Source organism: Hippichthys cyanospilos, chromosome 6 (genome assembly GCF_059441005.1).
Source record: "Hippichthys cyanospilos isolate Australia breed blue-spotted pipefish chromosome 6, RoL_Hcya_1.0, whole genome shotgun sequence".
Lineage (NCBI taxonomy): Eukaryota > Metazoa > Chordata > Actinopteri > Syngnathiformes > Syngnathidae > Hippichthys > Hippichthys cyanospilos.
This window is the reverse complement of record NC_142374.1, coordinates 7,293,157-7,314,377: the sequence shown is the minus strand read 5'-3', so window position 1 is coordinate 7,314,377 and position 21,221 is coordinate 7,293,157. Positions and strand designations below refer to the sequence as shown.

The window sequence follows — 21,221 nt, the reverse complement described above, 5'->3', positions numbered from 1 at the left end:
CGTTTGCGTAAATGTGTGTGTGGGTGCACGTGCACACACGCTTGTGTCTGTTCATGTCAAGGCCATGGTAGGATATACATTAGGGACAATTATTGAAACACACCAATCCAAGGGCAAATACCAGCAAAAAAATGGGAGACATCGTAATGGTAAACAAAATCAATTAATTTGTGAGAAATATCATTTCACATATAAAGCTCTATGGCTTTGTAGATTAAAAGTACTGCATCTGTGGCACATTCTATGTACGCTGTAAGACTGTAAATCTATGTCAAACATGAATTAACGACAGTAATTTGAGCAATATAATGTGTTCATTGGATGAAAGCCAACAGCTGAAACAGCTTCCTCAGAAATATGGCAGTTTTCTAAAGTTCTATTTTCTAAATAATAAGCAAACCTAAGGCAAGAAAAAGAGTGCAAATTCTAGCTTCTGCCAGATAAACCGAGATGTAACACTACCAGGCGTGTGACAAAGAGTGGGTGACAAAGTAGGAGACAGGAAAGAGTGGAGAATTTCAAGTAAGATTTATTTATGTAAGTGCAAAGCATTAAATGGGGATTGATTATGAAAAGCAGATCTTCTGTCTACCCATTTTGAAGTAAAAGTGCACCACAAACAGCATAGAGGTGCAACATGTTACCTGCCTAGAGGGAGCTAGCACTTTATCTTGATTATGCTAGGACGCTTAAACTGTCAAAACGAAAGTGAAGCTGGATGAGAAGTGATAAAGCAGGTCAAATAGCCACAAGATGGGATGTTCTCATAGATGTTAGTGCTTTCCATTCATGGAGTTTTTACTGTCATTGTGAGGCTTCCACCACTTGTGTAATCCTCCTGGGAACACACGGACGATGCCAAAGTACCATCCAACTGCTTGTTTCATTCCCGAACACCCTCGTGTTTGTCTGTACTGCTGCATCTTTTCTCATGTCTGTACTCCTGACATTTCTCAGTTGTTTTTGTCCATCTTTCTTCTCTTTTGTTCAGATAGTGTATTCAGCCATTTTCTTCACTGTAAAATAGAAAAGAATGGCAAGAATAGTTCTGTAAATGAATTTCCTTGGTGAAGATGCAGGAAAGATCATTTCTTTCATTAGCAAAACTTATGTAAAATCTTTTGTTGACTTGCCCAGCTTCAATTTGTAACGGAGTTTGTTGTCTTAAAGTTAACAGACCTTTTTTTTTTAAAAAAAAACATTGTAATTGTTAGAGATATAATTCCTTAAATGTAGTCCTGTCTATAGAATCAGTGTACTGATTTTTAATGGGGCGGGAGGTCATTCCCATGGGTTGACCAAACAAAGAGCCTGGCTCTCTTCACTTCTGTTTGACTGCACAGCAACAGGAAAACACAAGCATTGGAGCTGCTGCTCGGCAGCAAAAGGATGGACCTCCGGATGGCTGTGGTTAAGGCATCACTTTCGTTTCGTCATGACACAATGGCTATTTAATAAACCAGATAATTTAACATGTTAGTCCATCACAAGACAAAACATTTTGCTAAAAATACAAATCGTCTGCCACATAGCATAACTGCCTCTGCATATTTAAATGTTTTAAGGAAAACCATTCCAAAATGTTGCAACAACAATGTTGAAATTTTTTCTGGGTTTTTTGTTTATTTGTTCACACATCTGGTTGAATGTGTTTTTACCATATAGATGAAAAAAATATCTGATCTGTGTGCTCTAAAAGTGGTATTTTCTTGTTTTCCAAAATCATTAAATATGACAGGCAATAATACTATGTGGCCTGCAAAATGCAGGATGTACTGTACACCACATCTGAAGAACTACAAAGACAAATATGCACAGAAACAGAGCAAGATGTACATGCACCTGATTTTGCTATATTGATGATCCTGTTTAGCATCAGGCTGCAGGACGGAACACGTTTTGACTGATGTCAAACTCAAAGGCAGATTAAACCCTGGACTGGTTGCACATCAAACACAATGCAATGGTGAAAATGGCATAAAGTGGGCACTGATCCCATGGCAGCCAATCAAATATCAGCTATGTAAACCCTAATACGGCCAAATGACCAGATAAAAAAAAATGCAAACGTTAAATGAGAGCATTGGCAATTCCCCAAAAATGTTCAGGGTCCAAAAACAGATCCAGTATAGGATAACATCAACAGTTCTCCACCAGAGCCTTTATAACACAGTTGCATGGGGACGTTTCACATTCTTATGATATAAGCTATTTATATACAAGGTAACCTGAAGTATTCGCACTGACCAAATTGTCGATTAAAGTTGAATAATCATTTCAAGAATGGACATTTTCTGCCTGGAAAAGTCACATTACAGTGGCAGGGAACACAATTTGAACATTTTTAGCTCTGACAACTTTGAGACAGAAAAATCTTGATACAATTGCGAACATCCCAAGCAGCTATGCATTCCGACTTTTGATACAAGTGTTATGGAAATGAGTAAGAAAATTTTAGACATGACCGATTGTGAAAATATTGAAAACACAAGCGATTTTTACCTGCCTTTTAAGGACTGTTTTGTCTTACCTGTTTCCTTTGCAATTATAAGCCCAAAGAGACCCATTCACCAGCATATTCACTTTTACTTGTATTGTGGCAAATTTCCAAATGATCAATGCAAGTGAATCACTCATAAATTTAGACCCTAGGTAAGAATGAGCATGTGATTACATTGATACAGTGGGTGCAAGCTTTCACCACTGTCACCACCCACAGCCCTTTGGCACCTGCTCTATCAGAATTCAGGTCAGCAGTGGGAGTCACGGAATTCCTCTGAGAATGAATGATAAAGGGGTCGGGGGTAAATGGAGGGGGTTTTTGTTTTTTTCTCCTGACACCAAAGACCAAGCTGCTGTGAACAAACAACCCTTTGTGTTGAAACCGAGAAGTACAATTGAAGTCTAGTCATACGTTAGTTCAAATCAGTTAAGGCAAAAAAAAAAAATCAGCGACTTCATTTGAGTGGTAAGCTAGATGCAAAACACATTCAGTTTTACAGTAACTGTTCATACCAGAGACACTCAATTTTACACTGGAGTTCATAATTCTTACAATATGAAGATACTGCAAATTTAAAACATTTTGTGTTCAGTTTATTACAGTTTATTCTTTGATAAACATTTTGTGCCCTGTTCGGAAAGTAGTTTTCCAAACGTTTGCTTTAAGCCAAAGGTGTCAAATTCATTTTTATTGTGTGCCACATTGTAGTTATAGTTTCTGTCAGAGGGCCGGTTTGACTGTGAAGTCAATAAAATTTAGGGGTGTTCGACACGCACTTACCTAGTTTGGAAATCGGAGACCGGCAAAAACTGTTCAAACCGTTCAAAAGAGAGATTGGGAATACCCGCTTTTCCTTCACCCATTTACGCCTTCACAAACACTCAATTAAGTGCGCAGTGGGCCTCTGTGCAAGGTTTGTGTGCTTCTTTGTTCACTCCGGGCACATCGGCAGGCACTAACGTTCTCCTTGAGCATGTAAATGGCCTTGAGCTGTGGGAGCAAATGGCCGAGCTGCCACTTGTCCACTCAGATGTGCGAGTGCTTCATCACTTGTGGACGTTTTCGGAAGCCAGAGGGGTCTCATGCATGAGAACTACAGCACCGAGCACAATGACCACACTCGGAGGAGAGACCCCTGCCTCCATGCCCCCCCCCCCCCCCCCCCGCTTCTTCCGGAATAACCGCCTTTTTTACGCTTTCCCCCAGGAGCCTTTACCGTCAGTCTTTATACCCCACCAATCTTCCCCTCCTCTCCCTCATCACCCTGCGCCCCTCTTACCCCACGATGCTTAACCAATCACCCTTCGTCTTGTGTGCAGCTCCCCACCGCTCAGCCTATCACCATCCTCACAAGCCCAGCTGATAGAGCTACTGTCTAGTTTGTTTACCTCACCCACTTGTGCAACGGAACACACAACAATCCCCTTCATTGCCTGTTTGTCAGAACCCCCTTTCAGAACCGAAAGGGGTGGAGGGGCCTGCAAAAACAAAAACGAAGGAAACAATTAAATCACCCCCTCCTCCCCATGAACCCGGTGCTAGCGGTTTCCCAGCTCGATATTCTGTGAACTAACTTGGAGGCCTGTAAAGTGGCCCATTATTCTAGTAGGGATGGCGTGTTCCAAGAGCTCTCTGCCTCAATGGCTGATTAACACAGAGGGTTTTTTGTTTGTAGCTTTTGGCTCACTGCATTATACACTGTTTAATTGGGAATAGCATCGTTCCATCCATCCATCTATCTATCTATCTATCTATCTATCTATCTATCTATCTATCTATCTATCTATCTATCTATCTATCTATCTATCTATCTATCTATCTATCTATCTATCTATCTATCTATCTATCTATCTACCTATCTATCTATCTATCTATCTATCTATCTATCTGCCTTTTTACTTGTCTGTCCACCCACCCGTCTGTCATCTAAAAATACCCTCATCCTTGCGTTTAATAATTCTGATTAAGTTGCTGCTAAGAAGACATAATTCCATTTACAAAAAAGGTTTTTCAATGTGTAGGATGTAATCCATTGTGAAATCACAGAAATTCCTCATTCGTCACTGAGTAGTAGGATAACAGTCAGCCAGGATTAGAGGAATTTACATTGTAAGCTTACTTCTTCACTGAAGAGGCTTTACCATCCACTGCGTAGGGGATTTAGCCGAGACGGAGATGAGTGAAACAAGGAAAATATGCTGAAAAATGCATGGATTTCGCTAATTATTTACAATGACGAGTCTGAGAGCTCTATATTCATAGACAGCACAGTTGCGCTAGATTTGACAAAACTGGCATGTTAGTTTTTACACATTTCTTCACTATACTCAGGATATTGTTTCTATATGTTGCTGCTGCATGACAATTTGGTGACTGAAAATGCAATAAACATTGTCGTAAAAAGTTCAATTGCATTGTGAACATTTCAGCAGAAGGAGGTGGTGCGCCGGGGCACACCTAACAATTTGGTGACAGAAAGTAGACTCTACTCATCCTAAAAATGAATGCATCATCATTTTCGTGCCTGGGATGACTTGTTCTGCATGGACACCAAGTCCTTCTGCAATGTAGACCACAGTGCTCTTTCTGTGCTGAATGTAATGGGAATGAGTGGGAAACAACTTCAATTGGCCAGTAGCTGGCTATGTTTCCCTCCCACAATGATGCACAATTGTCCAAACACCCTCTTCTCGTTGCACTTATCTGGGAAAATACTATCCTCTTCCCATTTGAATAGTCCGCTCTTTTGCACAGTTAGACCACGCTTCATGGCAGACTTGCGCTCAGCGTGACTATAAAGCCCCATAGATTATACAATAATCTGTATTTTGGAATAATCTGCATATATTGTATTTTTGAAATGAATAGTGGCAATAGTGAAATAAAAGCAACCATGGCATTTATAGTGAAATCATTCAAAGTATTTAAATGCGAAAGCTTGTTTAAAATCCTTCTTTGTGTTGTCTGAAAATGAACCTATTTTTGGGGGCCCTTGCATCAGCCTTAGCTAAAAGTATATATAAAATGTGTCTGGAAAAACCCAACAAAAAGACAACGTAAAGATAAAGCATGTATGAAAAATAGATGCATTCAGTATGGTAGTCAATTTTATGCGGTGAGAACAAATAGGTCTACATACTTTTCCATGTGCGTCCAAGAATCACATAGACTGTTGCCATAGAGAATGATTAAAAATCATGAATGATAAATGGCATTATTACTCTTATGGAGCTATGGAGTTAACTCTCACAGGAAACAGAAACAGCAGATGATTGAATATTATTTGGAAGGGGGTTGTTGTTGGATTGGTGGTTATTACAGTAAATATGTTCGCAGTGTTTCAAGTGAGAGTTTTTCATGTTCAAACAAGGTGTGCGAGCTCCTGAGGGCTTCACTGCAATACTGTAAATGTGTGTATGCGGGTGTGTTTGTGTGTCTATTTCTCCGTCTTGACTGACTGATGCGATGAGTTGTGCATGTGTGTGTCGGAATGCCCTTTGTGTCAACACTGTGGGGTGGTGTAAGGAGAGCCTGGCATTGCTACTGCTGCTGGCGGTGCACAGTCCCAACAGACTCCGGTGTTTAATTAGTGAGAGAACATCCATCCTCCTTAGTCCTCTTATTGGCAAATTCCGAATGAAACTAAGACCCAGCACTCCTGCCTCGGAACTAGGACCGAGGGAGATTTACGACAAGGGAAGCCTGTGCAAGATATATTGTTCTTGTTTGTGACTGCCTGCAATTACACATTAATGCGCAGGAAATGTGAGACAGTCCGTGTAAGGGAATGTGATGTTTCTGTGTCTATTTTTGCTAGTGGCAGGTGAGTCTATCGATGTATGAAATGTGATTTGCGCAGTAATACCATTTCACAGGCGGAGCTACCCAACACAGCTGTCAGCTCTTTATGTAGACAAAAGATTACCCGATAACAAAGACTCCCTCGATAAACCGAGCCAGTGAGACACTTCTAGTGATTGCTTTCATCTGATCTGTAACGTCGCTTATGTTCTCAACTCTACATCCCAACGTTTACAAGCAGCCACACCTTCTGTCCTCCCCCCTTTATTAGTCCCCTTCCGCCATGCATGGGTGCCCATCTATCATTATATGGCATTCCTGCCTGTCCCCTTCTACCGTTCCCTCTGTCTACTCCACACATTTGCCTCATTCTTTATCATTCCCTTCTCAGCTATGCAGTTGATAATGTTGGTGCTGTAGTAGGGGGTGGGGTGGTCCTGCCTTACTAGTTCATTTAATGAGCTCCTTTGGGGGAATCGGCCGAAGCCATCAGAAGCTGCGTGCTGCCATATATCCAGATATGTTTAACAGATGTGCCTTTTGCTAATGATAGCAGTACTGCTTTGTTTTCGCATGGCCAGCCACACAGCTACTGTATAGAAGAAAGAGATGAGAGACGAGGATGCCAGCAATAGGTGTGGAAGCCCTCCACAGAGCACAGCGAAAGTAACCATGAATATGGATGATCTGCTTTTCTCCATTGGCCTTTCATCTGTGCTGCGGTTGAAGATTGATGGCAGTTCAGATCTGGTGAAAAAAAGGGATGGTTTTCGAGGAACATCCTTTGAAAAATGGTCTCATATCAAAACCGCAGGGGATTCGACAGCAACCACAATAAAAGAGCCAACTAAATGCAAGGCGGTGTAAAGGAATGTACCGACAATTATCGGATATCACTTAGCTGGGGATGCAGCAGTGAAGAGGGCCGTAGCCGGATTGCATTGCAAACTCAAGTAACTCTGGTACTTCAGGGAGATGAATGGAATGATCCAATTCAGTCTATCCCAAACCCTCTCCAGCGTAATAGGCCGTTAGCACGTAATTAGAGCTGAACTGGTCACATCTGAGAGACCTATACAGACTTCAACACGAGCCTCGGGATTCCCAGAGGCTCTGTCCCTAATGACTGCCTCATTATGAATACAAAGAGAAACAAAGAGAAAACTTAGAGGATGCTGAAAGGCTGAGAAATTCTGATCAGTCATATGTCACCAAGATGCGAGGCAGCCTGACTAAGGGATTGGATGGTTAAAGGGCTTGAAAGTGATACAGATATATAAACAAGATTGTGTAATATTCTAGGATTCCAACTGGAAGTTGGTGAATTTGATCTCCAGTCACATAACTGGGTTTGCGCTTAGAACAAGAATACTATGCATGTACAGTAAATCTGTGTGGATTTTAATGGGCATTTGAACTTGTAAGGGCTCTAAATTTTTGGATTATTTTGTTCTCATCAAGAACGACGGGCAGCCCCCTCAGCCCTGGGTGGTCACTGACCATGGTACTGAATTCTTACCCTGCTGAATCTTAGATCCTAGAAGTCACAAGTGCTTGTTTGTCATGACAGTGGATCTTCTCTAAGATGCACAGGAGAGTTGAAGACATGTTGATAAGATGCTGTGTCCATTATATGAGAAATACAGTGCAATGGATGCAATTGCATGCTTAAGACAACATTTAAACCCATCATCTGTGCTCTTTGTGTTCAAACACGCTTTTACAGGAAAACAAAATATGTTCTTGCTATCCACTCTGCCATTTGACCGTGAAATCTCTGTCCACCAATCAGCAGAATAGTCAGTCTGGGATCATGCTTCGTTCGATACTTAAGAAAGCATATTCCTGCCTAATTATCAAGCTCGAGTCTAAATGTTTTTTCTGGTCTTTCTCGTGACAAGGGCAAAAAGAGACTGTACAACACGTAATGGAGATAAGGCTGCTTCTGAGGGTTGTTAGTAAACTTCCACCTTTTTTTAAATGGACATGGCAAAAACTTGTTAAATTGCAACTTCAGTCACGATTTCCCTGAGTTACTGGTTTGTATGCTAAGTACATTGTAAATTGTTAATTGATGACGATAACACAGTTGATTTAGGTTTAAGGCATATTAAACAAGCCCAATTATCTCTGTGAGTGTTCACACTTGCAGATAGAACTAACTGCATCTCATGTGCACACGCATTGCATCATGCTTACTGGAAAATCATCTTTGAGTAGAAAGTGTAAAAGACAATGAGTCCTCCCTTTCTTCAGATGTTGGAATTGATCTCCTACTTCCTATGCACTGTGCAACCCCAAGTGTTTGCTGAGGGCTTCATTTTTCTTTTTCACAGCTCCTAGGCAGTCAGAATGCGTGAGCCCATTTCTTCCCACTACATAACAAAGTAGCAGTGAGGCCCAGTGGGGCTAGATATATCCGGAGACTGGCATGGCTCCAGTTGTCTTTACCTCACATTATATTGTGATGCTCCAGTCATGAGAACGGGCATCGGGCCCCAGAGACGCCAGTGGGAAATGTGTATTCTCATTTACATCTTCCTTGGTGTGCTTGCTTTTCAGAGGCACATTTTACACACACACACACACACACAGTCACACATAACACAACTTCAGTGTGTGAATTCGTTAGTTGTGTAATCATAGCTGTACTGTATCCTGCAGTGGATATTACGATTAAGTACAGATCACAGACACATTTAGCATTCTAACTAACCGCAGTCTTTAATTACACATGCAATTTTCTCATTTATGTATTTGCAAAGGAGTAGCCCTCAGATTGTAGTCGTGGTGGTGTATGCTAATGTTTGTGTGCTGTGTGTATTTGTGTGGCTGGGAGCGTCCTCCTTCCCCTTCATCCCCTTTCTCTCTAGGCTGCAAAGTGTTGCCAGGACAACCCCTTGTGGTCCTGCCTGCATCGCAGCAGCCCTCAAAGCCAGCACTCAGGGAACCTCCACGCACTGGGAAGGCAGCATAAAATCGGGATAATCGCCGTCGATTAAGGGCTCACAATGAGCCGCGGCTTCTGAAAGATTCATTCATCTTGGTTTAAAAAAAAAAAGTGGTTGTGGAGGAAGAGAAAGGGGCGTCTTGGTCCCGCCGCCGCTCTCCCACGGTGGGCGCAGGCATGACATCAGTGGTCTGAAAGAGCCAGCGTGCCCGTTGCCCTCCCCTCTCGCTATATTCTTATATTCCAATTTGAACCCCGCCCCCTTCCCTCAGTTTTTTTTTTTTTTTTTTTCTCACCCCTGCCAGTTTGGATGCAGTGCTTGGCCGGGCAACTTGGGGCCACTTCCACTGTTTGCTTGTGAAACAAAGGCCCTCAAAAGGAAGAGAGAGGAAACAGAGCGCTTCACATGGTACCAGCCAAGAGCAGGGATGGCCGCCTCTCCCTGCCCCTCTCAGGCCCCTCTTTTGGCTGAGGGGTGGTGGGATCGCAGCAGCCCCTTTCCTCCAGTGTCTCCCTGTAACCCTTTCCTCTCTGTACCCCCAACTTTCATATAAAAACGTTACTTTTTTTTTTTTCCTAAGAGTGCCCTTTGAATGGGTGCGACATGTCAAGGGATTAAGGATGAATGATTTCTCATGACACAACCATTGCAGACAAGTATGACATTCCACCGGCTTTTGTTGTGCAGCCGGCCATTTGTTTGAAGAGGAAATAGCTTTCCAACACATTTCCCTAATTAGAATAATGTGATACCGCTGAATGCTATGCGAAGTCCCACGCTGCTGGGAGACGAGAAAGAAATCAGCTTGACTCCATCCTCGCATGAATCACGAAGGCCATTTTGGCTCTGGAGCTCAAGTTCAGTTTTTTTTTTTTTTTTCTTCTGGGATTTTCAAAGACGTGAATAGGTAATTTACCTTGAAGTGACATTTTTATTCACTCACTCAATGATATAGACATTTTGTCTTTATCGCCGCACTGACTCAATATTTCATAATGTTACATAACCGCCGAGTGTAAGCATGAGCGCCCATCTGCTGTCCATCAGGACGGCAAACATTGCCGATGTCCTTTTCAACAAAATGTCCACTGCTTGTAAAGCTCTGCATATTGAGCCATTAGTGGGCATTATTATTGCCATATTCCACAGAGCTGGATCAGACTGGGAGTGGGGATTACAGTTTCCAGGGAATGGAGGGTCCTGGGGATTGTGCTTGTTAAGATCAGATATTAATTTCTCCCTCCATGTCTACTGTACGTTGGTTGTGAGTGTTTGGCATGGGGTGGTAGTGGATCAGGAGGTGGGGGCTTAGCTTTGGAGTGGGTGGGTGGCTGTCTGTAGATGTCAGGACAGGGCAATTCAGGTGGTCCCTCACAGTGGCTTGTTCAGTGGTTTGATGCGATTGGACTTTTGCTCCGTGGATGCTCAGGAAGAGCCGGTGGATTACTGAGAGCCACCAGCACATCTATGCTGGCTGCAGCCCACAGCCATACTTGGGACACTATCATCTCCTGCTCTACTTTTTTTTTTCATTGCATGGAGCTGGCGTGATTTTACATGGACTGATTCACTATTTGAAGACCAAAGCTGGTGAAGTGACCCTGGTCTATGTATATAGCTCTAATTGCAACTCCACCTGAAATGAAGTAAGTCCATTTGGCATTCACAGAGGTCAGAAATGAGTGCTGTCATTTTGAGCTTTAATGTTTAGAAGCTTTCAAAGCATGTGTGCTTGCTTTATTCAGATAATCATTAATTCATTCTTGGATTCATTGCCATGTGCAATTAATCTGACCAAGACCTCATCTCAGATTAATTGATTTAGCCATCTGAGACACCCCCCCCCAGCCCCTCCCGTGTGCGTGCGTGTGTGTGCATGTGTATATACGTGCCCAAAATGTATGAGTGTGTCCACCCGCACTCATGCACACCTGTGCATATTTCAGGAACTGATTTATGAGGCTCTCTGAATGGCTAATAATATCAGACAGATTTATTTAATCAAGTAAATTGACTGTCTCAGCTCTATATTGACCTAGACTGTATTATTTTGAGATTGTGTCTCTAATCAAATACATATACGGTCCACAACATTCATAGAGGTCCCAAAAATGTTGTTACAATAATAAAAAATAGTAGTAGGAATAATGATACTACTAATAATACTGTCCCTATGACCTGTAAAAAAAACATTCATAAAGCTCTCAAATCTCCTATAACAATTAAAAAAATAATATTAGCATTATTTTATGTATATATTAAATATTCACACATACAGTATTACATATATGACTATATTTTATTATGTGCACATATATTACTGGATGCATCACATAATATGATCATATAATATTAACACCTTTTACAGTAACTTGAACAAACCCTTATCATTGACTTGACTTATCCACCAATTTGTGGTGGTAAAGGTAAGAATGGAGGGTCAGGAATATTTTCAATGATTTCATAACAGCACTGATCCATACAAAGCATTGCACTACACAAAACTGTCAGATCCGGCATATATATCGTAAATAATTTCTAAAATTAATAAGTATTCATCATTTCAGCAACACAGCATTAGCATACCCATTCAACAAAACTGAAAAATAAAACAACTCAAAATTTGGTCACATTATGAGTATTAGTTTTTTGCAGGTTCATGCTGTCATATGTCTCGGCAAGAAGGCTTCTAATGAGTCTCATGACAGAATAATATCCGACCTCCATGACATTTAACATGTGCTTCCTCTCCACTGCTAAAAATAACGTGGCCGGGAGAGAAGTGCGAAAGAATTTAATTAACTCCTCATCAATCTTATATACTGCGCTGAGACCGCAGTGCTGCTTATTTTTCAACTTTATTTTCCACCATTTTTGTGCTTTACCTATTCAGCTTTCTTTGCCTGATGCATGAAACACGAGCCGAGGCGGAATATAATAGGAATGCTTCGCCGTCTGTTTGCATGTTCATTCTGTATTTCACACTTTGCTTTGAAGTTAATAAGAGGAGATCAGAACGCTCCATCTGTGTGCCTGGAAGCTGCCCAGGTGGTCTTCCTATAGTCAATCTCACAGAAATACACAAAGCTTCAGGAGATGTGTGACTAGTGTCTTTGTGTGTATGTGTGTGTGTAATAATTAGTCAGTGCAGTACAGTAACCGCCGCCATTTATGGAGAAGAACCGAGCCCATTCACGAATGGTAAATTTCGTTAAATAATTGGCGCTCAACTTAACGTGATTATCACAATAAACCACATTAAAATAAAACCGCGATTTATGACTAAAGTGATTATTGGATAGTATTTCAAATGCTTTCAAACATCTCCAAACTTTACTTCACCCTTAAACATAGTGGAATGTCACAGTTCACCAGTTCAGCCACCTCACTCCCAGCCTCACCTGCTCAGCCCTCCTGCTAATCAGCCCAAACACTAACACCTGCTGCCACTCACCCGCCTAGTATAAAGCCCGCTCACTTCCATCCACAACCTGCCAGATTGTCTCTATGCATCACGCCGAGCTTTCCAGCGACTCCTCCTGCCAGCCTGCCCGTTGCCTGACCCTGTTTGTTCCTGACCACCCGACTGCCCGCCGAATTGACCGAAGTATTGGTATTTCGACCCTGTCTGCCTCTGACCACCCGCTAGCCTGCCGTCTTAATCTGTCTGCCCGAGCCCTCCTCCTGTCCCGCTCCCTCAGCCCGGCTCCCAGCCAAGCCCCGCTCTCCTGACTCCGAGACCCCCTAGACTTCTTCGCCACGCTCTCGTCGGCTTCCACAAACCACCTGCACATTCTGTTTAATAAACTTTCTGCATTTGCCCTTACCAGTTGTGCGTGCGCTTGGGTCCTCTCTCCTCCCGTCGTCACAGTGGAAAAACCAACTTGCCCTGAAGCTCAAACTTTTACTATTATAGTGGCACCCTGCGTGGCTGACATGCTTGCCATGGCTTCCCGTCAACATCTTCTGTTTATCCCGCTGATTTTATTCGTATCTAGAATTTCGGTGCTTGTAGTATGTATGAAGGGGTTCAATCAGATGTAGTCCTACAATACAAGTTTCTTTAAAACTCACGTTCTGCACTCCTTGGGCAACATCGCTAGAAAACATTGTGTAGCCAGTAAAATTGGACATTCAGTATAAAAACATAGCAGTATTGCACTGCACACTCAAAGATTGAAATGTTTTGGGGATTTTTCACATCGGAAAAGCTTGCTTCGTGTTACAGCTTGTCTGCCCAGTCATTTACTAGTGGCAATTTGGTTATCCGTCAGCGAACTTGTTAGCTTCCCTCAAGCATATCTAGCACTAATGAAAAATATTCGGAATGGTGTTCACGCTCTGAGACCAAGCGGCAGAATTAGCTTTCGGCTGTCATGACCAAATAGGTGTAAATGTGAAAAAAAAGGCACGCTATGTGCTAAGCAAATAGTAGTAATAGATGATCAATCATTCTATTTTGAAACCTGATCATAAAGAATCAAACAACCACACGCTGATCAAGTACAGTAAGCTGTGTCCATACAAAGAAAATCACAACCATAGTGAACGCGGAATCATAAAACAAGGAGTTATACTCTACTACAGACATTCTTTGTTCCAGTCGGCTCTGTAGTTTTGCAACCTTTTCTGTGATTTGCATGTTCGTGGAATGACTCTTATACAAGAGCCATGCATCTAAATTCTTCTTCCCAAACAACACTGAGCAACAGCGCTTAGCCAAAAACGGAGAGCCGCTTTCTGCGGCATCAGATCAACGTGTGGGGCTAAAATGAAATTTTTAGCTCTTGATATGATATTGCCATTTTATCTGATGAAAGATGTGTTGAGTGAAGTTTACAGTATTTACAAGAATTCAAAAACAGAAAACACGGACATTTGGTTTGGTTACGGGATACACTAATTTAGCCCTATATACAGTACAAGATGTCCCAGCTAATATTAAGGAATAGCTTGCAAACATAGCAGACATTCAAGCGATGGAGACTGCTTGATATCAGAGGTAAGCATGAGACACAGACCTCACATCTAGGTTTGTTACAGTGACACGTTACAGACATTAAAAAATTGGCAATAAGACCACAAAAAAGTGACTTTGATCATTTGGAAGTCATTTGCAATGCTGTCAACCCCTACATGGTTTTTCATCACCATTAAAAGGAACATTTGACATGGATTTTCATCACCATTAAAAGGAGCATTTGACAGAAGCGTAATATATTGGTAGTTTATTTCACAGATAAACATATTAAGTCTTCCACTGCACTGTCAGCTGCTAGGGGAGGGTCCAAGGACAACAAAATAATAATAATCTTGGCTGGGACTTTTATTTCGGCCCTGAACTCCAGCGGTGAGGTCAAATGCCATGTGCAGTAATTTCTCCTCTGCAATCTGTCCTTGCTGCCTTTCTAGTGGGATTTTTGTTGGGTGTCAAATATATAGCCTGCGGGCCAGATGCGGCTCGCACAGAGATTTAAACTGGCCTGCGAGATGTTTTTCAAATCACCACGACTCCCGAGCCAGTTGCGCTAGCAACTTAATTTCAGCGGATTTTGAAATCAGAGAAGCAGAGCTTTGTGTCGATACCACATACATTATGGTACCTGTTGGGGAAGCAGAAGTGGTGCGTTGCTGTGGTGAGAGAGGCTGGCTTCATATTATTATCCATCCGACCAACCGTTTTCTAGTGCCGTGTGTCGTCACAAGGGTCACAGGCTTGTCAGTGTCTATCCAGCTAAAGTGACTTTGACACCCCTGTTAGATGATTGGCAACATGTGGGACCCGATTTTTGTATACAGGTGCATGTGTGATTGGCATACCTGTAGAAGCTTCATTTTTCAGCAAAGGCGAGTCTAATTTTCCATGTTTAGGAGTTCAAATGTTCCTGACCACACTGGAGGGCTTTTTCTGTTACACACCCACAGCACACCTTACAAAGAGGTGATTAGGATATCATATTTATAAAGAAATATGATATCCTTTAGGGTATCATATTTATAGATAAATATGATCCATTGAGTCATTTATCCTCAAAATGGCCACAGGCTTGCTTGTGTCCATCTCAGCTGACTTCGGGTAGTAGGGAGGAGGACACCCTGCACTGGTTGCCAGCCAATTGCACAGCACACAAACAGTATGTCCATGCATGTTTTTGGAGTATGTGAGGAAGAACCCAGAGAGAACCCGCACAGGCTCGGGGAGAAAATGCAAACTCCACACAGGAAGGCTGAAGAGAGCTGGATTTGAACTCGGGTCCCCAAACTGAGGCGGACATGCTAAACAGTGCCCTACCAAGCAGCCACCAACGTGCAATTTACCTTTTCAAATCGCCCTAGAATTCAATTGATTGAATGCATTACTATTATTATTATTATTATTATTATTATTATTATTATTACATTTTTACATTTTAAAGGGCAATCCCATACTGCAGCATAACTAGTGTGTGAGTGTGTGTGGTTGGGGGGGTGGCGCTTTGGGTTTGATGGTGGTCTCAAAATGCCCATTTTGCAGCAGCTAACTTTACACCACTTGTAAAAGGAAATCTTCCTGCAGTTCCTTAGAAATGTACTTGGTAATCTCATACAAGATTGCCATGTAGACTACATGTCTCAGAACCTATGAAGTATTTTGACCATTTTTGGGTGGGTCATTTTCTTCCACATCATTCTCACAGTATTTTCGCCAAGGTTCAGCATATTGCTGGCTGAGTGATATCTAAGTGGTCATGCCAAGATGAACTTTGACATGTTTGACATGAAATTTCAGCTCCTTAGTGTCTTCTTTTAATACTTTGTCTGTCTTTGATGTGAAGATCAAAGAATTGAAAAAATACCGTACAAGGGTTGAAGAGAATGAGCAGAGCTGCTTTAATTGTCTGGGATGTATTTGCTCCCACAATGGCACTAACACCCATTTGGAACTAAATGCCCTTGTCTATGCAAATGTCAAAAGAAGGAAAACTCCGCCCATGCGTATATTCAAACTACACTTTGCACTAGACTCACACTGGGAATGAAAATGGGGCACAAAGGATACTTCCATCTACTCTCTAACTGAGAAGAACATTGTTCAGTGCAATTTTTCAGTCTTTCTTTCACATAAATAAAGTACCTGTACACTTGCCCTCTTATCACATTCACACAAAGAAAGTGCAGGAAATTGCTCTGTACCGGGCCAGGGAGTTATTTCTTCTTCAATGAATACGCTAATTTCCCTTATTGCTTTAGTATGATTCAAATTATGCTGTCATACAATCATCTATTGAAACTTGGATTTCCGACTGTTCTCCTTTCATTAAATCCATATGACATCTAAAATTGTCTCACTACTCCAAAGAGTATTTGACGCAACATTATAAACCCCCATTAAAATGATTATAACGCAGACAAAAAGCATACATGTTAACCTTAGCAGCTGATACAGATGCAGCAAATGCAAACAAAGAGCCAAAAAAAGAAAGAAACCAAAGAAACGAAACTATAAGAAACTGAAACGATGAGGACCAAGACAGAATTGGCTGAGGGAGCTTATTGGAAAACCATTTTTAAAAAAGAAAAGAAAAGAAAAGAAAAACAGACCATGACAGACCCAGATCATCTTTGAATGCAGTCTACACACAGTATCATTGTCACTGTATGCGGATGGCCGACTGCAGCGATAGATCACGTTAATAAAATGTCCTGCCGAACACAAAATGCCACACTAGAGAGCATTATGAATCTTCTCTTAATAAACTGGCTCAAGTGTTTCAACCATCAGCTCAAGAGGCTGCAACTTTACAGACGGCAGATCGTCGTCAGCCTCCATCTGCTGGCTACCATAGCAACCATGGAGGGTAATATGGGAATGACAGCTTCGCATCACACTTGGATGCTTTAACAGTTGCTGTTTTTTTCTCTAAATATATTTGTTTTGTTTTTTTTTTTTCCTGTAATCAGAGCAAACAAAATCTCTGCTTTGTGATGCACTTCAAAAAATTGGGCAACAAGAGATGCCTAGTATGTGACATATCCGCATTTAATGATTGTCGATGCTGTAAGGTCAATTTTTTGTATAATGATAGTGGATTGCATTTAATTGTCATATCTGTCTTTCTCAGTGCCAACAGTATGCCTAAACAAGTGGAGGTGAGGATGCATGAGAGTCACCTGGAGCCAATAGAGGCCCGACCCCAGTCCAAATGTGCCAGGCTCTGCTCCAAGATGTTCAAGAACCTTTTGCTCACTCTCACCGTCCTTGGTCAGTATTCCGGATGTCTGTTTCTCGTTTTGTGCTGATGATTTCTGTTCCATTTGCAACATGAAATGGGAGCTGCCATCTGCGTTTTGTATACGCACCAGACAGTGAGATGACTGGCTGTCCTGACCTTTCTCCTCTCCTTGCCACCTGTTGCAATTATAAGGGCTTGACAGCATCCACCTAGTCACCCAAATAGTCTCTGGTGGCACATAAAAGACAATTGCTCTCCCAACAGGCCTACTGCAACAAGAGATTTATCTTGACACTAGGAAAGGGCAAAGATTCAAGAATGTAAGGCCTGCAAGCTATAAATGGCATTTGCATTATGTTTGACAACTATGTTGCCTGTCTTGCAGCACCATTGCGTGTATGCAGACTTACTCTCGGTTGCAAATGCATGGGCATAATGTGGTCATTTGTGTACGTTTACATCCCATCCAACCTGCATGCGTAAGTCATAAGTCTAAATTTACTATTGCAAAAATACTGTGTATCAAACTGCAGTCTTTCTCATTTATAATAAGTGACACAAACAGTTTTGTTTCACTAATTCTTGTAAATGAGATTTTTTTTTACATTCTAGAGTTCCCAGCCAATCAGAATTTTCTCAAGCCATTTTTTTTTCACACTGGTTACACAAGAACATAGAGTGAAATATCACATTCACACTTCGGCATCTGTGTACCGATTCAGATTCTTTGTTTTGATTTCAGCTTACTTCAGTGTACTTCAGTGTTTAGAGTACCTTAGACAGTAACAAGGTAGGAGAACAGAAGAAGTTTGTTCTCACATGTTACTTACTTTAATAATTGGATGGAGCCAAAGCCCACGCCAGAATTTTGAAAAATAATTCATATTTTGTTTTTCATGGAGCCGCGCCAGAATTTTGAAAATTAATTCATATTTTGTTTTTTATCCAGCCGTGTATTTTCCAACTATATGGCATGTGTATATGATAAAATAACTTATGTTATCACCTATTTTAATACACCTACAAATTTTATCGACTGCACACTGATTAACGTGTTTTGTAAATGAAATATATCATAGCAGCACTTCCCTCTGTTTTAACTCTCCCCATTTTTATCATTTGCTTTTCAGCTTATTTCTCATATGGATATTTTTAACCAGTGCTAATATTTATGACCTGAAATTTTAGAAATATTTAAAAAATATCTTGGAAATACGTTCAAACAAGGGTAAATAAGTATAAACTGAGCTCACCTGTGGTAACCGGCTGTGTTCAGAGTAATTTGGTAAACCAGTTCAAAATTACTACAAGGGACAGTGTGCATTGGACACAGTCTGCTAACGGGAACACACACTCATTTGCCATTGAAAATACTGTACCTATGCCAATGGTAGTCATTTTTTTTTCCATTTTAGTAAACTCATCTCGTTGTTAGATGTGTCGGTGTTGGTAATAGACCTATTTCATTGTTGAAAAAAAACAATTATGCCATTGAAAATCCGCACAGTCTTAAGGCTAGGATCTCAAGGCCAAGCTCGTCAGCCATGGGACTCCATTAATTTATACACATCATTCAACTTCCTTTACACAATAAAATGTTATTGTTTGTGTTGCATTTAGACAAACAAAATTCATGCTCCCAGAGAACTTCCCCTAGATTGACTTTCTTCCAGCTGTTTTTTTATTTGTTTGTTGAGATAGAAGTGCTTACGAAGTTGCTTACTTCTTTCATCTTTTTACTGTTCTAGCTTTTGCTCCCGAGTCACAACGCCCACTAGAAACGACACAAAAAATAGTTGCACCAAGCCTTTTTTAAATGTAGAAATTAATGATATCAGATGAATAAAATTAGGAAAATGCACTGTGCTAAGGAGAACTAAAAGAAACACTTGAGCTGCTTTAATTTTGTTTAATTTTGTACCTAAAATCCCTGGTGAAAAAATGAAATCTGTGAAGAAGCTCCCTTCTCCACTTCCTCGAATTTTCATGCATGTGTGTGTGTGTGGGTTGTAAAATGTAAAAAACATTAATACTTAACATATTTGAGCCCAAAATGACTGCAGTACACACATTTACATTGATCTTTAATTACTAAATCTTATACAGTAACTGGGCTGTTATCTCTTCCCGTTTCCATCCTATGGCCATAATCGAAGAACATGAGCCGGAGTTGCTCTCAGAGTAATTGCCCTTGGATGTAGAGCCTGTAGCTGACCAAACATGGTAACAGGGAAGCAGAGTGCTCCTGGAGATGCAGTAAATAGCTTAGACAAGAATGTCGGGACAATCAGTCAATCACCTCACGGGCTTTCTTACAAAACACATGATTGGCTCCCATCACGACATCGACCAATGATGGCAGGAGTTGCAATATCACTCCTGCCCTCATCTGTGTGCGTCAATGATAGCTAGCGTTCATGCGCTAGCGTTTATATGCCTTGTTTGAAATGAAATAAGATGTCAGTCACACCTTTTTAGATTTTTTTTTTTTTTAAATCAGTGCCGTACTTCCTTAAAAGGGAAGCTTGCACGGTTTGAAATATTCTTGGTGAAATGCAACCAAGTTTTGTTGTTAACAAGGACTAATTTAGCTATGACACTGCCTGACTCACAATAATTTGGTTTACAAATTACCTGGATCACTACTACTGCACATGTGTGTCACAGATAAGGCAGGCATGGCCTGTGCTTGAGCCAGTTAGGGAAACTCAAAACGAGGTAGTTTTGTGAGGAAAAAAATTGACAATAAATAAATACAAATAAAAGGGTGATCAAATTAAAAGAGTGAAGGATTCAAAATTATTTTCAATGATTGATTCAAGACATGATCAACGGCATTGTCGTATAAATAAATACTTATATAGTGTATATACATGGATTTAGCGATCCGATTTCTTAGCAACGTATCCTCACGAAGATCTCGATTGTGCTGGGTTTGATCCACACATCATTGGCATCTGTGAACACACATTAAACATTATTTAAAAAAAAAAAAAGCCGCGTTTCCACAATTTTTTCAAACATACCCTTGACTGTGTTAATTTGTCCCCAGCAGTTGACGATACTGTTTCAGGTGGCGCTGATGTGGGAGCACTTTGCCACACATGCCAGCACACGATACTGGTGACAGTGCTCTTCACCCGTAAATGAAACAGATCTGTGATGTCACTCACGTTGGTGAAAAAACACGAGAAAAACAAAGAGAAATCTCTTGTTATTAGAGGTTTCTTAGACATGGTTTTCAACACGTGGCCTGTGACTCACGGGACTACGTGAAAACCTGTAATAGATAATAAAGCTCACTTATTTTATTCTTAGTATTATTCCACATAAAATGTAAGCTAATTATCTATATCATAGCTAATTAGTGTTCAAATTCTGTTGAAGTAATGTTTGAAACAATATACTAGTTTACAGAAAAATTTTTCATTGTAACGACTCGTAAGGATCCTGCAGTTCATATGTGTGTTAACTTCGAGAAGAGTTCTATCAGCACAATAAGTGTTATAAGTGCCAATGGTCAGTTAAGCTGTGAATGTGCTCAGGCTAATCATCGATCTGCATTTGAATGAAAACACCAGAGGGCCGAACTCAAGTGGAATGGAGTGTTGTACAGCAAAGTCCTGTGCTTTGGTTTGTTGCGAACAACAAAAAATGTTTGACAAAACATTTAAACTAATTATACTGTAATGCAAAGGTGTCAAATTTCAGTCCTCGAGGGCCGCAATCCTGCATGTTTTTGATGCTTTTCTC

General features: G+C 41.0%; 1 protein-coding gene across 3 annotated transcripts in view; it reads left to right on the top strand.

The window, feature by feature from the left end:
• The window catches only part of LOC148422011 (excitatory amino acid transporter 2-like), a 34,761-nt gene that overhangs the window by 2,078 nt on the left and 11,462 nt on the right, over nt 1–21,221 (top strand). The window contains exons 1-2 of one of the 3 annotated variants that reach the window (XM_088416352.1): nt 10,631–10,901; nt 17,358–17,497. In XM_088416352.1, the coding sequence (XP_088272478.1) occupies nt 10,864–10,901; nt 17,358–17,497 (178 nt within the window). In that variant the 5' untranslated portion in view covers nt 10,631–10,863. Of the gene's footprint in view, nt 1–10,630; nt 10,902–17,357; nt 17,498–21,221 lie in introns of those variants that run through there. The other 2 variants (XM_088416355.1, XM_088416354.1) reach the window with 2 other exon arrangements.